This window comes from Caenorhabditis elegans, chromosome II, assembly GCF_000002985.6.
Source record: "Caenorhabditis elegans chromosome II".
NCBI classification, from domain to species: Eukaryota; Metazoa; Nematoda; class Chromadorea; order Rhabditida; family Rhabditidae; genus Caenorhabditis; species Caenorhabditis elegans.
The window spans coordinates 662252-678468 of record NC_003280.10 but is presented as its reverse complement, the minus strand read 5'-3'; the positions used below and the strand labels follow the sequence as shown (position 1 = coordinate 678468).

Genomic DNA, 16217 nt, shown 5'->3' with positions numbered 1-16217 from the left:
CACGTGAAGCGGTAGATCACAGCCTAATTAGGGGTTTGAATGGGTCGCTACGCAGTGAAATATTTTATGTGCGCTAGAGCGCCTTTGCTATGGGATCAACAGATTGTACAATAATTCAGTCTCATTTATGTTTCAAACATCGAATCTTCTTCACACTTCCAATTTCCTTTATTGGCGTCCCCGTCTTGGTCTTTGAAACTCGTTTTGCTCCTTCACCAGTCCTGCTCATTTTTGATCGATCCTGGAACAATTTTCTTATCATTGCTACAAGCTAATTACAAATTTTTCTTACGCGTTTCACCCGAATCCTACTAACCAGGAAAACTGATAAAATAATCAGAAATATTAGAAGCACAGCTGCAGCGAGAAGTATAAGGATTGTGGCACCCATCGACAGGCCTAGTAGCGATGAAGAGGAACCGGGCTTTTTCGAGCTAATTTGGAAAACTTTTTGTAGTTCGAGCTGAACACCTCCGCACTGGATAACTAGTTGGTAGACATCTGACACTGTTCCGGGAGCTGCGTCGAACAATAGCTTAGTCTGAAATTGGTTTAATTTTCAGAAAAGTATTTAAAGGTGGACTACGCTCAGTGGGGAAATCGATTTAAAACATGCCTATGGTGACCGAATATCATAATAAAAAAATTCAAAAAAATTTTCTAAATTTTATATGATTTTTTGAAAATTGGAAAAATCTCAGTTTTTGCCTAATTCCTATTTGAATTACCGTCAATTGGATTTGACCGATGGAGCGCGCTTGCACGTTATTAAATTTATTAATTGTTATTTTTTCTTAATTTACACCGATTTTCCATGTTTTCAGTGTATTTTTGTCTGAAAATTGAAGAAAAAGTCGAAATAAATGCAAATTTTCGATTAAAAAGCACGCTTACATGCGTAAAATTGACAAAGTAACAATTTTAAACGATTTCGAACCTGAATTAATTAATTTCACTGATTTACGCCTGTCAGCGTGTTTTTTAATCGAAAATTTGCATTTATCTTGGCTTTTTCTCTAAAATTCAAGCACAAATACACCGAAAACATTAAAAATCAGTGGAAAATAACAATAAATAAAAAAATAAATTTAAAAACGTGAAAGCGCGCTCCATCGAACAAATCCAATTGACGGAAATTTAAATAGGAATTAGGCAAAAACTGTGATTTTTTCAATTTTCAAAATATCATATAAAATCTAGAAATTTTTTTTGAATATTTTTATCATGATGTTCGGTCATTGTGACCCCATAGGCATGTTTTAAAGCAGCCCCCCCCCCCCTCCGTGTTTGTCACAGCAGTTTGAACCATCGAGATCAAGTCCTTCTTCCGGACATTATCAAGAGTTACACCACCTTCCCCACTAACATTGAAGGAGACAGGTGACCCGCCATTAAAACCGAATTCTTCGCCAATTTCTGAAGGTAGCCTTGACTTTCAGAAAGAACTAGGTAGGTAACCTACTTCTATAAAACGAAGTCTTCTCCTCTTTACTCAACGTCTTCGTGTCCTGGTTGGTACGTGTATAGGATTTAGTGACAAGATGCTCTCTGACTAGTTTGGTGTCACCTGGAACATCAGACTTGTTATAGGGCTTGGCTTAGGTCGGCCTAAGTTTAGTATTAGGACTTAGGTCTTAAAGGTGGAGTAGCGCCAGTGGGGATTTTGTCTAAATGTACTTATAATGATCCAAAACAATCGAATATCATAATAAAACACTCCAAAAAATTTTATCATTTTTTTCATAATTTCCGGTCAAAGTTTTGGCAAATTGGCAAAAATTTTAAAAATACGAGCTTTTGAGGAAATTTAAAGAAATGTCGAATGTTTCGACCCCTACAATGTTCTAATACAAATAATTTAAACAAAATTCAAACATAAAAAATGTCGAAAAAAAAATTTTTTTTTTTTGGTCGACTTCCAAAATTATGAGTAGCAAAAACTGAGTAATTGCCACTTTTTGACAGTAAATTTAAAAAAAAATCAACATTTTTTAGAAAAGTTTTATCATGCTATTTGGTCACTTTAGGACCAAAGGAGTGGTTTTTAACAATTTCCCCACTGGCGCTACTCCACCTTTAAACTCCAGACTACTTCTAATTTCCAGCCCTTACCGCGTCTATTATCCAGAGTATCAATCCTAATCGCCACAAGGTTCGGAGTACAACTTGTTAGTTTAACATCTTCGGATACTGGGCAGCAGTGCAGGTTTACATTATTCAGAGCCGTCGTATCTTTTGCCCGAGCTTCAACTTGACTCTTGATTCCACACACCGCGAAACCCTTATCACAAAATTGATCGCCAGTCCAAGTACCCCACTCATTTTTGTCACCTACAAAAAACAAAATCAAATTCTACTGAACATATATCCTGAGAAACTCACTTTCCAAGAGCAATTTTGTGCTCCGACCTTCAAACGGGTTTCCACAATACACACGGAATGAGGTGGCTCCCAGATCATCCTTGAATGGCCCACGATCTGGCACTGATTTCAACGAGAAGCCAGTGATTACTGTACCATTTGGACACCATTTAACTTCTCCCCATTTTCCATCAGCACCTTCTCCACTCATTATTGGATTTAAGGATCCGTTGGTCGAATTACTTGCTCCAATTCTCTGACAGTAAAGCCTCACAGCATTGAGCCCAGTGTTATCGAAAAAGTTGAAAAACGACCAAAACGAATGGACATGAATTTCCGAAAACTTGGACTGCATCCCTCCTGCATATTCTCCTTCATTACAGTGCACGTATCCATACCAAACACCGTATCGTGTGATCTCTTCTGATTTGATTTCCTTCATATAATTATCCGGTAAGGCTTCGCAATTGACACTTAGAAACAGGAGTAAGATTTTGAAAATCATGGCGGAACGTAGAAATGAGTGAATTTTGAAGAAAATGAGTATGTTTGTTTCATTGTCCAAGAGGTCACGTTTCAATAAAAACTAATAACTCAGATTGAAGGCCGCAGGTCCAAATACTGTAAGCCTATTCTAAGCCCAATAATTCAGGCTTAGGGCCGGACGTACAAAAGCTCCTTAGATGATATAAACCAGGGCTGGGCGGCAATTGCCGTTCGGCAAATTGATTTGTCGACAAATTCGGCAAATCGGCAAACCGGCAATTTGCCGATTTGTTGTAAATTTCCAATTCCGGAAATTTGCCCGTTTGCCGATTTGCCGGAAATGTTTAAAGGGATTTTTTATAAGACGGAAGCATAAGTGCAAAACCACAATTTGCCGAAAACTTTCTGCAAATCCGGCAAATCGGCAATTTCCCGGAAATTTTAAGTTCCGGCAAAATGCCGATTTGCCGATTTGCCGGAAATTTCCGATTCCGGCAATTTGCCGGAAATTTCCGATTCCGGCAATTTGCCGGTTTGCCGATTTGCCGGAAAAATCGTTTGCCGCCCACCCCTTATATAAACTTCAAATGACGGTATCTCAGTCAGTTTTGGTCGTAACGACTTCATTTTTCTCGAGCACACCCCATACCCAAAGGGCTGGCGGCCCACCGGCCCACTTTGCACAATTTTAATTGCAAGTCTTCATTCAAACAAGAGGAGCAAATTCATCCTCTACCAAAAACACAAACTCTGTGTGTGGACTCGGGCTTGAAAGTGGGGCCGCAATCCAGCTGAGCACAGCCAACACGATTGTAAACGTTGATCATATATTCGTGTTTCTTTAAAAATTGATTAATAGGTACCTATGAAAGTTTCAACAAACCTGTTTCACTCTGAAGCCATTCTTGGTTTTCACATACACCACGTTTACATTCCCAAAGCTGCCGCAAGACGATCTCGACGCTTTGCTCTCCAGTGCAGAGTCTCTGATCTGAAATCAATTGGATATGACTTTAAATTAATATAATTATACTCACCAGTTCCTTGAATTTTACTCCAACAGGTCTATACAAAGCACGATCATTGTTAACTTGACTGTAAAATCCTATTGGGACTGGGCTTCCATCACAGGATCCGTGAAGGATGAAGAGCAGGAGACCAATGGTGAGTGGAGCGGTGAGGAGGGACATTTTGGAATGGCTGAATAGATTTTAAAATATACCAATTCGTGAGAGATCTTATCAATTTGAACTTTTAATCAAGAAAGTTCACGCAATTCATGGGGAATTTAATAATGAAAATAAATAAAAATATTGAAACTTGAAGTAGAGTAGTGTGGACTAGGCACCGAGGCACGTAGGCACTTAGGCACGTAGGTACGAAGGCACGTAGGTACGTAGGCACGTAGGCACGTAGGTACGAAGGCACTTAGGTACGCAGGCACGTAGGAACGTAGGTACGCAGGCACGTAGGAACGTAGGCACGTAGGCACGTAGGCACGAAGGCACCTAGGCACGAAGGCACGTAGGTACGGTGCTCTTCAACAGCTCTTTGAATTCCGATCAACCGACATCAAATACCACTAGCACTACTCATATCTTAGGTCACCTGCGCCTTGAAGCTAGAAACTCGCTGAAAGGGCCAAACCTCAAATTCTGTTGACTAGAACGTCACCTGTCAGCTTAACGTTCTGCAAAACGTTTTTTTTTGACAAAATGTTTTTGGGTTTCGATACCAGCTCACTTGAAAATGACTATTACCAAAACTACCAAACTACAAGGACCATGTCGATTTTTCGATTCCAATTTGGTATGCCCCGTTTTTCAATATTTTTGGTGTGATTTCACTGGTAGTTAACACATCTACGATATGGATTATTATGTCTAAAAGTGAGAAGCTCGACAATTTCAAATATTTCGTTTTCTCACTTCAAGTGAGCCTCAGACTTGTGTTTTTAGGTTCTGAAATAATTTTTAGATGTGCAGTATGGTTACCGACTTTCAACTAAGCGTATTAAGCCAACCAATATTTTTTATACCTATTTGGACACTCAACTGCTTTGGGTTAGCATCTTCGGCGATTTGGTGCAATTCCCAAATGGTTAGCATACAGACCCCTAGTTTTGAACATGGTGCATCGACACCAACTAATCATTAAAGGTGTAGTAGCGCCAGTGGGGAAATTGCTTTAAAACATGCCTATGGTACCACAATGGCCAAATATCATAGTAAAAAAATTTAAAAAAATTTTCTAAATTTTATATGATTTTTTGAAAATTGAAAATATCTCGAATTTCAGCAAATTCCTATTTGAATTACCGCCAATAGTTTGATGTTCGATGGAGCGCGCTAGCATTATTTTAATTTTTATTTATCAATTTTTCTTATTTTTGATTGATTTTTCATGTTTTTTCGAGTCATTTTACTGGAAATTTAATGAAAATTTAAAGATAAATGCAAATTTTTTATTAAAAAGCGGGTGCTAAAGCCTAAACCTTTAAAATAGATTATTTCAGGCTCAACGTCGTTGGAAAACGTTCTTTCTTTGTTTTCAATTTTTTTTAGTGAACAATCTACATTTATCTTGAATTTTTCACTAAATTTCCAGTAAAATCACTCAAAAATAAGAAAAATTGACAAATAAAAGTTAAAATAATGCAAGCGCGCTCCATCGAACATCGAACTATTTGCGGTAATTCAAATAGGAATTTGATGCAATTCGAGATTTTTTCAATTATCTAATTACAGCTTACTTGTAAGTAAAATGGATTGTACATATACTACTCGTTTTATAAATTCCCCCTAATTGTGGAGCATCTTAAAGGTGAAGTAGCGCCAGTGGGGAATTTGTCTAAATGCACTTATAATGATCCAAAACAACCAAATATCATAATAAAACACTCCAAAAACTCTTAGATTTTTCATAATTTCCAATCAAAGTTTTGACAAATTGCCAGAATTTTGAAAAATACTAGCTTTTGAGGGAATTTAAAGAAATGTCGCATGTTTCGACCCCTACAATGTTTTAATACAAATAATTTGAACAAAATTAAAACATAAAAAATGCCGAAAAAAAAAAGTTTTTTGGTCGACTTCCAAAATTATGAGTGGCAAAAACTGAGTAATTGCCACTTTTTGATAGTAAATAAAAAAATTTAAATTTTAAAAAAATTTTCGAAAAGTTTTATTTTGATATTTGGTCATTTCGGAACCAAATGAGTGGTTTTCAACAATTTCCCCACTGGCGCTGCTCCACCTTTAAACGATTTTCAGGCCGTGACGCTTTCCTTCAACGCTTTGCAATTTGTCTGCCTGTTTTTTTTGCTTTTTGTGGAGACACCAGACAATTGCAAATATCGCAAACCGACATGTTCTCCCAAATGCTATTCTCCGGCTGATAACGGTCGGTGCACTTTTGTTTCCTCTACCAGCTGCTTTTTCTTGGTACTATGCCGGAATTGAGGAGGATCTCTTGTATGAATACATTGATAGGGTAGGAAAGTTTTCGACTGACTGAAAAAAAGCAACACCTATGTATGGCTTGATTTCAGTGGTACCCCGAACTTGAATCCAATTTTTTGAACCTGGGAAACTTTGCGATCTATGATCCTAACACCTCGATGTTTTTCTTCGCTGGAATCTTATTTCTGGGAATATCGCTAGTATTCCAGATGATAACATATGCCACAGTAGACACTATGCTGAAAAGAGCACGATGCTGAAAAGAGCACGAAGAACACTTTCAGCGCTGAGCTACAATCGTCAAAAAGCCTCGATGAACAGTCTACGAGCCCAGTTCCTTGCATCAAGTTTATTACTTCTCCCTGGTATTTCATTTTTTGTTATTACAGCGTACCCGATTAATTGTGGGCAGGGTAGGCAAGCGAATACCTCTAACTATCTAAATTGCCAAATTTTACAGATATCATAAACTTATCAATGACGGCGTTTACAATCCGGTCTTCTGTGAACGCGGTGGTCCTTGTCGCCACTACACCTCCGAGAATTTGTCTTTCGGAGGGTATTAAAAAATAGGCAGAAGGGTTCAACAGTTGCGGTTTACATGAGTATTGTTGCTTGATTTCACGGTTTCTTCTGTTATCTAATTATAGAATTTCACCTGCCACTCTATTTTTGATTAATTTATTGTATTAATACATATGTATTATTAAAAATTTTGTGCATTCTTCATTTTTTTACGCCTCATTATTCTTGTCAATTTGCGATGATTTCAGTTTCAAGAATCGGTATTTTCTAGAATAAAGTTAAAGCCACCGACGTTTCACAGGCTTTGCAGGTTCCAAAAGCCAGTCCCGTGAGGTGTCAGCCGGAATTTTTTTTCTAGTTTGCAAACTTTTGGATCTTGTCCTATTCTGAGATCATGTCAGAACTAAGCGACAGCAGCTCCCGTTCTCTATATCCCTGATAAAAACTTTTCACCTGCCTACTTTTTTCCGTTAATCATTCTCTCCTCAAACTTCATCAGCTCTTTCTAAAATGCTTTTCGACTTGAGTTCACTTCAAAATGGTTATTATGAAAACTTGAAGGGTCCTGTGGATTTTACGATTCCAATTTGGTATGCCCCATACTTCAATAGCATTGGTTTTATCTCCCTAGTGCTTAGTAATACAGCAGCTTTGCTAATTATTTTCAAAAGTGAGAAACTCGATAATTTCAAGTATTTTTTGTTTTCTCTTCAAGTGAGTCCAATAGTCCAAATAATGAAAAAAAAAGAATTTGGTCTAGTTTAGGTCTCAAGTTTGGTTATGGATTTCCACTTGAGTATTTTATGCCAGCCAATATATTTTCTCTCTGCGTACACTGTCAATTGCATTGGGGTAGCAGCTCCCGTGATATGGTGTAATTCTTTAATGGTTAGCTTCATTTTTTTTGTCATAGCCTTCAGAACAGGGTTGCGCGGAAACTTCCGGCAATTGGCAATTTCGGCAATTGTCGGTTTCCAATATTTCCGGCAATCGGCAATTTTGGCAATTGCCGGTTTACAATATTTCCGGCAATTTTGGCAACTGCTGGTTTTCAAAATTTCCGGCAATCCGCAATTTCGGCAGTTGGCGGTTTTGTGAATTGTCGACAATCGGCAATTTCGGCAACTGCTGGTTTTCAAAATTTCCTACAATCGGCGATTCCGGCAATTGCCGGTTGTGAATATTTCCGGCAAACGGCAATTTTGGCAATTGCCGGTTTTCAATATTACCGGCAATCGGCAATTTCCGCAATTGCCGGTTTTGTGAATTTTCCGGAACATGCCGAAAATGCCAAAAAAATCCGATTGCCGAACCGAAAATATGACTAGAAATTACAGGCTCTGGAACAAAGCTTCAACTGTGTGCAGTACCTATGCTTGCTCTTTTGTTTTATGCGACGACACCAATCGGTTGCAAATATCACAAGCAGGCATGTCATCCCGGCTAGAATGTTTCAGTTTCTAATGTTTCTCGCCTTCTCCTTTCCGCCATTCGCTGCCTTCTTCTGGTACCATGCTGGAATTTCAGAAGACTTGTTGCCAGGCTTTATTGATAGGGTGAAACGAAATATATTTTTTTCTTTGAAAAATATTATTTCAGGTGTTCCCGGAATATAAATCAAAGTTCTCGAGCTTGCACAACTTTACAATATATCAACTGAACTTCTCTTTGGGTGTCGTCGGTGTTATGGGATTTACGGGAATCTTTGTCGTTTTCCAAGCCATTGCTATGACAACAATGGACACTATGAAAATGCTCAAAGGAGCGAGAAAGACAATTTCAGCGCAGAGCTATGACCGTCAGAGATCTGCGATGAAAAGTCTTATTGCTCAGTTCCTAGCTTCATGTCTACTAGTTCTACCTGCAGCTTCGTTCTATGTTATATCAGTGTACCCGATAAACTATGGGCAGGGTAGGTACAGTATTGCGGAAGCTGTGAAAATATAATGTTTTACAGAAATAGTAAACATTTCTATGGCGATATTTGCAACCAGATCATCTGTGAACGCTGTGATCCTTGTCGCCACGACACCTCCGTACAGGGCATTTTTGTTCGGAAGGATTGCATCGAGTCGGCAAAAAGCGGCTTCTACTGTTGTGGTGTCTATGAATACTGCGATCGGTTCTTAAGATTGTATTTTTGGATACGAACAATAATAAATCATTAGAGGTATCTTTGCAAAGTTAAATTAGTTTATTTATTTATTTTTTAAAAAGTTAAAAACTAGTGGTGGCTAAAAGTTTATGCGTTTTTGGTTTTTTGCTAACTTTTCACAATTTTCAAACGAGTATAACTCACAAACTAAGTATTTTAGAAAAAAGTTTAACTAACGAATTGTTGCCTATAATGTTGTCTACATATTCACACATGTTCAAACATTTCAAAAAAATCAGGTCAAGAGATACAGCGAGAGCCACCTTGTGCGTCCAGTTTTGGCTATTTCTAACTCGTAACTCAAGAACGAGAAGATTTCATGAGAAAAGTTTTAGTAGTAAAATAATCTGCAGATATTTTTCTATCACATGCAATTAGTCGTTTTTCAATCAAATAGCCGTCAGAATAGAGCTGCAAGTTTAAACAAGCGCTTTTCAAAGCACCGTTTTGACCCACTGTTTAAAATCCAGGGCATGTTTTTCAAAAACATATTTTTGTGCATATATTTTGAATAACTCATCACGTAATTAAATTTCATTTACATTTCAGCTAAAAAACAAGTTTTGGAAAAATTTAAGCACCATTTTTAGAAATTGTTCCAGACGCGTGCTGGTATTCTGCGTGTTTGAACTCATATGCCTATTTTACCAGGTGTTTGAGAAAGAAGCGACTAATTGCATGTGATAGAGAAAGAGAAATATTTGCAGATTATTTTACTACTAAAACTTTTTTCATGAAAACTTCTCGTTCTTGAGTTACGGGCGTTTCAAGAGAAATAGTTAAAAATGGGCTCGCGAGGTGTCTCCCGCTGTATCTCTTGACCTGATTTTTCGATATTTTTTAAATGTTAACATGCAGACAACATTATAGGCAACAATTCGTTAGTTAAACTTTTTTCTAAAATACTTAGTTTGTGAGTTATACTCGTTTGAAAATTATGAAGAATTAGCAAAAAACCAAAAACGCATATACTTTTGGCCACCACTGTACATAACTTTATTTCAAAACGAATTTATTTTTAAAAAAAGTTAAATAAGTTCATTTATTCCAAGGAAACATGCTGGCAGTTGTCATTGATAAGAAATCACAGCACTTCAAATCAACATTGTTAACTGCAGTGTCATCAGCTACTGACTGACTGAGTTCTAATTGAACTTGGATTCCACATACAAGTTGTCCAACTGGGCAGAATTGATCTCCGGTCCACGATCCCCGATCGCTCGTCGTACCTGAAATTTTGAGCAGTTACTAATAGGATGCCAAAAAGAGGATGCCAAATGTTACCAATCAGCCTGGTTGATCTCTTCCTTGGTCCATCCGGTTTTCCACAGTACAACGCAAAGTTGTTAGCAGCTATATCATCTTGCGCCCTTCCACGTTTTGGCACCGATTAAAGTGCAAATCCAATGGCATATTCTCCCGCCGAGCAGTATTGGTACCTTTGCCACGTACCAAAATCAGCTTCATCGCCCTTTATGTAGAAGTCGTTGTTGCTACCAGTAATTGAAGGAGACTTGCAAGCGAGCTCAACCGCATCGAGAGCAGTATTATCCACCTGACCTTCGCTCTCATACTTGATCCTCATTCCATGAGCATAATAGCCAGCCGGGCAGTCTTCCCATGCACTGAAGGAGCCCCAACTGGTGATTCGTGGTGATTTGATGAAGGTGGGTGGAGTAGCACCAGCCAAGCTCCAGAGGAGAAGCGTCAGAATTGTGGAACGCATGGACTGCTGAGTATGCCCTATTGACTGTGACATCAAACTTTTATAGTAGCTATCCTAATTGAAATTCTAATCGAATTAATCGAGTGGTGTGGGAGCGGTGCGATTTGGAAATGGGAAAGTTGGGAAATTGAAAGAAGACGCAATATGTAAAAAATGCAAGCTTGGATCAATATTATATTACCAGATTTTTGTAGGCTTTCCAGGCAGGCAGGCATCACCGGAAAGTGACCTTAAATTCTCAAATCAACACTGACTCATAAAAATTTCTAATCAGACTTTGAATACTCAGAGTTTTTTCACCTGTCACCCCAATTTTTTGATCAATACATTGCCAAAGCCAAACTTTTCTCTGATTTTCAAATTAATATTCTGCAATGAGTTTCAATGTGACTTCACTGCACAATGATTATTATCTGAATTTAAAGGATCATATAGACTGATTTGGAAATGGAAAAGTGGGAAAATTGGAAGAAGACGCAATATTGATTGGATCATAACTGTCTTCACCAGATTTATGTAGGCTTTTCAGGCAGGCAGGCATGCAGGCATTATAAATTCCAAAGTTTTTCCAAACTTCGTTGTTTACCTATTGTTTTTTTTCCAATTTTCCAGTCAAATTTGCAAATATAACCTCACTTCAAAATAGTTATCATTTGGGTTTAATAGAATATATATAGACATTTCAATTAATATAGTCTCCTATTTAATTACAGCTTACTTGTAAGATAAACTGGAGTCACGGCAGAGCGACAGAAAATCACTGCTAATAAGCAAAAGCTAGTAAAACCATAGATTATCAGCAGAGAACCACTGCTAACTAGCAGACCACGGCTAATTAGCTAAAACCCACAGCTAATTAGCAGAAACCCACTGCTAACTAGCAGAACATTGATTTTTGTTTTTATTTTGTTTTTCTTCGTCGTATTTCACAAAAGTCATTTTCTTGACCTTTTTTATTGTATTTTTTGTGTGATATGTTATAAATATGTGTTAATTGTTAATTCCAGTGTGTTTTTTCAAGAATTGTATCATTCCAGGCTAGAAACGGAGGATTATGGTCAGAAATCCAAGAACAACAGTTCGAAGAATTTTGAATTCAGCACCCCGGAGTCTTCTGATTAAAAGCGACAGTTGCGCTAGGTAAATTTTTAAAATGATTTTATTGGGACTAAATAACTACTTTCAGACCCGACGGACAATAATCATGGTTCTCACCAGCCGGGAAGCAATGGTTCATCAAATGCAAGCACCCAGGCCGATAACTTTGAGACGGAAACAACTGCAGAAGAAGAACGACAAAAGGAAGATGGAGTACAATGAAGACAACATGGCTCGGTTAGATCAATTGTCAATGCTATGTCAAATCACTGGATTGACTACGTGAGCGATCAAAAATTACGTTCTATTTCGGACTATTTAACATTGCAGTTGATTCCGAGAGAGCAACAAGGATCCTTCACCACAAGCAAAAAAACGGAGACTCGTACTTTCTTCCCAGGAGACTTGACAATTTGGCCAGCTGGTTAGTTTATGATTTACATGGGCGAGCCACATAAAAATCGTTTTCAGCTCTACTCGCTGCGGCAATCCGGTTGGACAACGACCAGGTGGACATTACTCGCCTCTCAAGTGTGGTCAATATGCTGTTCAAGAATCATATCAAAGTCACATTGTAGGTTTATTGTTGTTTACTTTAAAAAGCCAGCGAATAGAATTTTTCTTTAACTTGAAAAACTATGTTTTCACAAATGTCTTTTTGCAGCGATCATGCCCGTGGTTTGTATCGAACAAAACACGACTGCCAGAATCCACCAAAAATTGTGCTGTCAAAGCGTCCCATCATGGATTGCCAACAATTCTACCAGAGCAGCGAGGATATCGATGAGGAGCAAGTTCCATCAACTTCGAACGTTCAATCATCTTCGAACGCTCCATCATTTTCGAAATCTGCTGGCAAGTGAAAATACCCCATATGGGTCTGGCCAGACTTCCCAGAAATTCACTAGTTTTCCTGTTTTTTGTTACTTTCGAAACTTATTCTTTTTGTTTTTCCCATGCTTCATTGAATGTTTTTCTGTTGTTTTGTCTTTTTTTCAATTTTTAAAATAAATCGTATTGTTTTTAATGGTTTTATAAAAGTTCGGCTCTGCGCAAAAGCAAAACTAGCTAGCAAGAAAGCATAACTACGTAGCAAAACATCACCGCTAATCAGCGGAAGAGCACAACTACTGCGGTTGACTAAGCCGTGACATAAATGCTAATTAGCAGTGATTTTCTATCGCTCTGCCGTGACTCCAGTCTATCTGAGGATCCAAAAAAATATTAGATTTTTCCTAGTTTACGGTCAAAGTTTTTTGCAAATTTCCAAAACTTTGAAAAATATAAGCTTTTGACAATGTTTTAATACGGATAATTAAAATAAAATAAAAGTATAAAAAAACGTTAAAAAAAACATTTTTTTGGTCGACTTCAAAAATTATGAATGGCAAAAACTGATTGATTGTCATTTTTTGACAGTAAATAAAAAATGTCAAAAAAATTTTGAAAAGCAATATTGTGTCATTTTGCTATAAAATGAGTAGTTTCTACCACTTCCCCACTGGCGCTTCTCCACCTTTAAAGGTGGTATAGTCGAATTTTTTCATTTTTTTATTATTTATTTATTTTATTTATTTATTGAATACGATTTCATACGAATCGTGTCATGAGAAAAAATAATACACATAAAATCGAATACACATTACAATAAATCAATACCGTCAATACATGGTAAAAATAACTTATGCATAATTTACAATTCATAATTATCACCTGCAAATTGGATTAGACACATGAACTAGGAAAAAGAAGAAGAGAAAAAAAAGGGAAATGAGGGTCCAGATCTGTTAAAGCGAGGTACCTATTGAGCTTAAAACTCTGTTTGTGAAGAAATTTCTCCTTATTGTAGTTCTGCATTTTTCCAGATGAACTTAGTTTTGGTTCGCGTTTTGTTAGATTCACTTATTTGAAAGAAATTTTTGATGTCCATGTCAACTTTATGCGCCAGAAGCTTGGAAACAAACTTCCTATCAATTGCCTTGCGTCGAGATTCTAACGATGCTAGGCCAAATAGCTCATTTCGGCGAATAGATGTCAAGTAGTCCGGGTCATTTATTTTGACATATTTACCTTTTTGTCTACAATAGAGTTTTCTCGTGAAAAGATTTTGTGCGGATTCTATTGCTTTCACAGTTTGTTTTTTCAATGGGGCACTGACTACAGTACCATATTCTAGCACTGGACGGACGAACGTTTTGTACAGTAACGTTTGGAGCCTAGAGTTGTCGCTGCTGTAGTGATTAAAGATTACATATATTAAATACTTTGCGTGATTTACTGCTTTTTCCCAATGTTCAGTAAAAGTCAATTTATTATTTATTAAGAAACCTAAATCGCGGATTACATTATTTCTTCTTATCGGATCTCCTTCGATTCTGTAGTCAAAGTCTTTTGCATTACTACCTAAGCTTATACAAACGGTTTTTGTATTGTTTAGGGCTAGTTTTGAGGATTTAGACCAGTTAACAATAACGTTTATAGCTTCCTGAAGTGGACTAGTTAGTGAACTTTTGGAGATTTTGGTATAAAGCTTGAGGTCATCTGCAAATTGTTTACAGTAAACATTCGCGGGAAGTATGTCCGGAATATTATTAACGAAAATACCAAATAGTAAAGGTGATAATACGGCCCCTTGTGGGACTCCGCATTCTGCAGTATTTGAGGTTGAGTAAGTTTTTCCAACCTTTACGCAAAATTTTCGATTACTTAAGAATGAAATTAGCCAGCAAACTAGGTTTTTATTAAGTTTGAGATCAAGAAGCTTATCAATCAGTTGGCAATGAGGAACCCTATCAAACGCCTTAGCAAAATCAAGATAGATGATATCTACTTGGTGTTTTTCGTCAAGTGCATCTGTCCAATCGTTTACTGCTTCTAGCATACAAGTGATGGTAGATTTTTTTGGCCGAAAACCATGTTGCGCTTTGTTCCAAAACTCATTTTCTTCTAGAAATGGAAGAATTTTTGTTAGAATACATCTTTCATAAATGCGGCATATGTGAGAGGTCAGGCTTATAGGTCTAAAATCTGTTGGGACTTTAGGTTTGGCAACTTTGTTCAATGGAATGATTATTGATTCTTTCCAGCAGTTCGGCAAATTGCCATGCATCATAGTCAAATTGCATAGTTGCGCTAACGGACTACTAATTAGGGGCGCTATTATTTTGAGAAATTTAAAAGGCACTCCATCTGATGTTTCTGAACATGAGCTTTTAGATTTCATTATCATTTTTAACATTTCATGATCCGTTATCCAGGGAATAGGTTGATTGGATTGGTAATTTGATGGAACACACAATGGCTTAGTAGTTTTATTGATATACTGTTTTTTAAAGCTATTTGCAAGCAGTTCCGCTTTTTCTTGGTCTGCACTGACTAAAACTCCCGATTCCGTTGTTAAACTAGGTATAATTATCTGTTTAGGTTTGATGAGATTCTTTACATCATGGGTGAACTTAGCGTTCCCTCTGGATTTGAGCGCTTTTAATTCGAGGTTTCTTTGGTATTTTAAAAGCTTTTTCCTATATTTTCTAGAAGTGTATACATAAAAAAGAAATGCTTCCATGTTGCGTGTTTTCGCAGTTGTGGTGTATAATTTATCAACAAATTCTTTGAGGAAGGTTAAATATGGTGGGGGTGAAGGTTCACCTTTTTGAATTAATTTTATAGGCACTGAAATTTCAAACGCGTTGCTCATATGTTCCAAGAATATTTGAAACATACATCGTATCTATTGAGTTCGTAGGTGAAAATAACTCTAGCCAGCTTATATTTTCAATGTAACTTGCGCAAGCAAACATGTCAATGCTTTTGAAATCATATTGCTCTTTGTATTCCCGTCGCGGTTCAGTAAGTATGTCCAGAGAAAAACGTAGCTGTTGGTGATCGCTTTTACCAAGTGGACCTTTAGCACTAATTGCGCTGAGCTTGCAATTACTGAATATCAAATCTAAGGTGTTATGTGACCTTGTTGGGACATTGACGTGTTGGACCAGGTCATGCGACCTGCAGAAATCGAGCAAAAGTGTTCCCAATCTAGTGTTAGAGCAGGGAGCGCGTGGGTTCCATGTAATGCCGGTAATATTAAAGTCTCCTATTATAATTAATTGACCCGGATGGTCGGTTAAGTCAGCTAGTTTATTCAGCAGGACAATAGTGTCGTTATAAGTTGCGGACGGTGGCCGGTATATGTTTATAAGCCTAAGCGGCATAACGTTGACATGTAGATCAATAGCTAGGATTTCGAAAGATTTGTTTTTTGATTCAGTGAATACTAGATCGCATGGAATATTTTGTTTAACAATTGCGCATACACCTCCACCTTTATGTTCATCTGGACGGTCAGCGCGGTATACTTTATTGTCTATATTGTCTGAAAACACCAAATTTCATAGTTAAACTTCTT

At 37.4% G+C, this 16217-nt stretch overlaps 3 protein-coding genes and 3 pseudogenes across 10 annotated transcripts; 2 read left to right on the top strand and 4 right to left on the bottom strand.

The window, feature by feature from the left end:
- Positions 1 to 48: 48 nt before the first annotated feature.
- Positions 49 to 2866, bottom strand: Y39F10C.1 (the record flags this gene model as incomplete). Of its 4 annotated transcripts, NM_001316875.2 has the most annotated exons (6): positions 49 to 241; positions 317 to 541; positions 1367 to 1416; positions 1463 to 1567; positions 2113 to 2331; positions 2383 to 2866. In NM_001316875.2, 6 exons carry the CDS (start codon positions 2864 to 2866, stop codon positions 122 to 124), a joined length of 1203 nt encoding a protein of 400 aa, NP_001303804.1. The 4 variants fall into 4 exon arrangements, 3 of the variants coding, with proteins under 3 accessions (NP_001303804.1, NP_001254019.1, NP_001303805.1); NR_133628.1 differs by lacking the exon at positions 1367 to 1416 and having other exon boundaries at positions 122 to 241; positions 293 to 541; NM_001267090.1 differs by lacking the exons at positions 1367 to 1416; positions 1463 to 1567; positions 2113 to 2331; positions 2383 to 2866 and having other exon boundaries at positions 122 to 241; positions 293 to 391.
- Positions 2867 to 3532: 666 nt separating this feature from the next.
- Y39F10C.3 (Cystatin domain-containing protein) lies at positions 3533 to 4053 on the bottom strand. The gene is made up of 3 exons (NM_001267089.3): positions 3885 to 4053; positions 3731 to 3838; positions 3533 to 3686 (listed from the first exon to the last, which is right to left on the bottom strand). Exons 1-3 carry the CDS (start codon positions 4035 to 4037, stop codon positions 3573 to 3575), a joined length of 375 nt encoding a protein of 124 aa, NP_001254018.1. The 5' UTR covers positions 4038 to 4053; the 3' UTR covers positions 3533 to 3572.
- Positions 4054 to 4624: 571 nt separating this feature from the next.
- sri-44 lies at positions 4625 to 6927 on the top strand (annotated as a pseudogene). Its single transcript is given in 8 exon segments — positions 4625 to 4780; positions 4825 to 4947; positions 6120 to 6164; positions 6169 to 6339; positions 6398 to 6547; positions 6562 to 6721; positions 6769 to 6848; positions 6850 to 6927. Coding segments are annotated over 8 exon segments (963 nt in total).
- A 416-nt stretch (positions 6928 to 7343) lies between these two features.
- On the top strand, positions 7344 to 9006 carry sri-46 (the record flags this gene model as incomplete). 2 transcript variants are annotated; one of them, NM_061384.2, is made up of 5 exons in its annotated part: positions 7344 to 7547; positions 7599 to 7721; positions 8171 to 8389; positions 8433 to 8745; positions 8791 to 9006. In NM_061384.2, the coding sequence occupies 5 exons, from the start codon at positions 7344 to 7346 to the stop codon at positions 8961 to 8963; spliced, it is 1032 nt and encodes a 343-aa protein (NP_493785.1). The 2 variants fall into 2 exon arrangements, with proteins under 2 accessions (NP_493785.1, NP_001303786.1); NM_001316857.3 differs by lacking the exons at positions 7344 to 7547; positions 7599 to 7721 and having other exon boundaries at positions 8225 to 8389; positions 8791 to 8963.
- Positions 9007 to 10024: 1018 nt separating this feature from the next.
- Positions 10025 to 10714, bottom strand: K07E8.1 (annotated as a pseudogene). Its single transcript has 2 exons — positions 10273 to 10714; positions 10025 to 10217 (listed from the first exon to the last, which is right to left on the bottom strand). Coding segments are annotated over exons 1-2 (635 nt in total).
- Positions 10715 to 13652: 2938 nt separating this feature from the next.
- On the bottom strand, positions 13653 to 16140 carry K07E8.2 (annotated as a pseudogene). The gene has a single exon. A coding segment is annotated over exon 1 (2488 nt).
- Between the last annotated feature and the right edge of the window lie 77 nt (positions 16141 to 16217).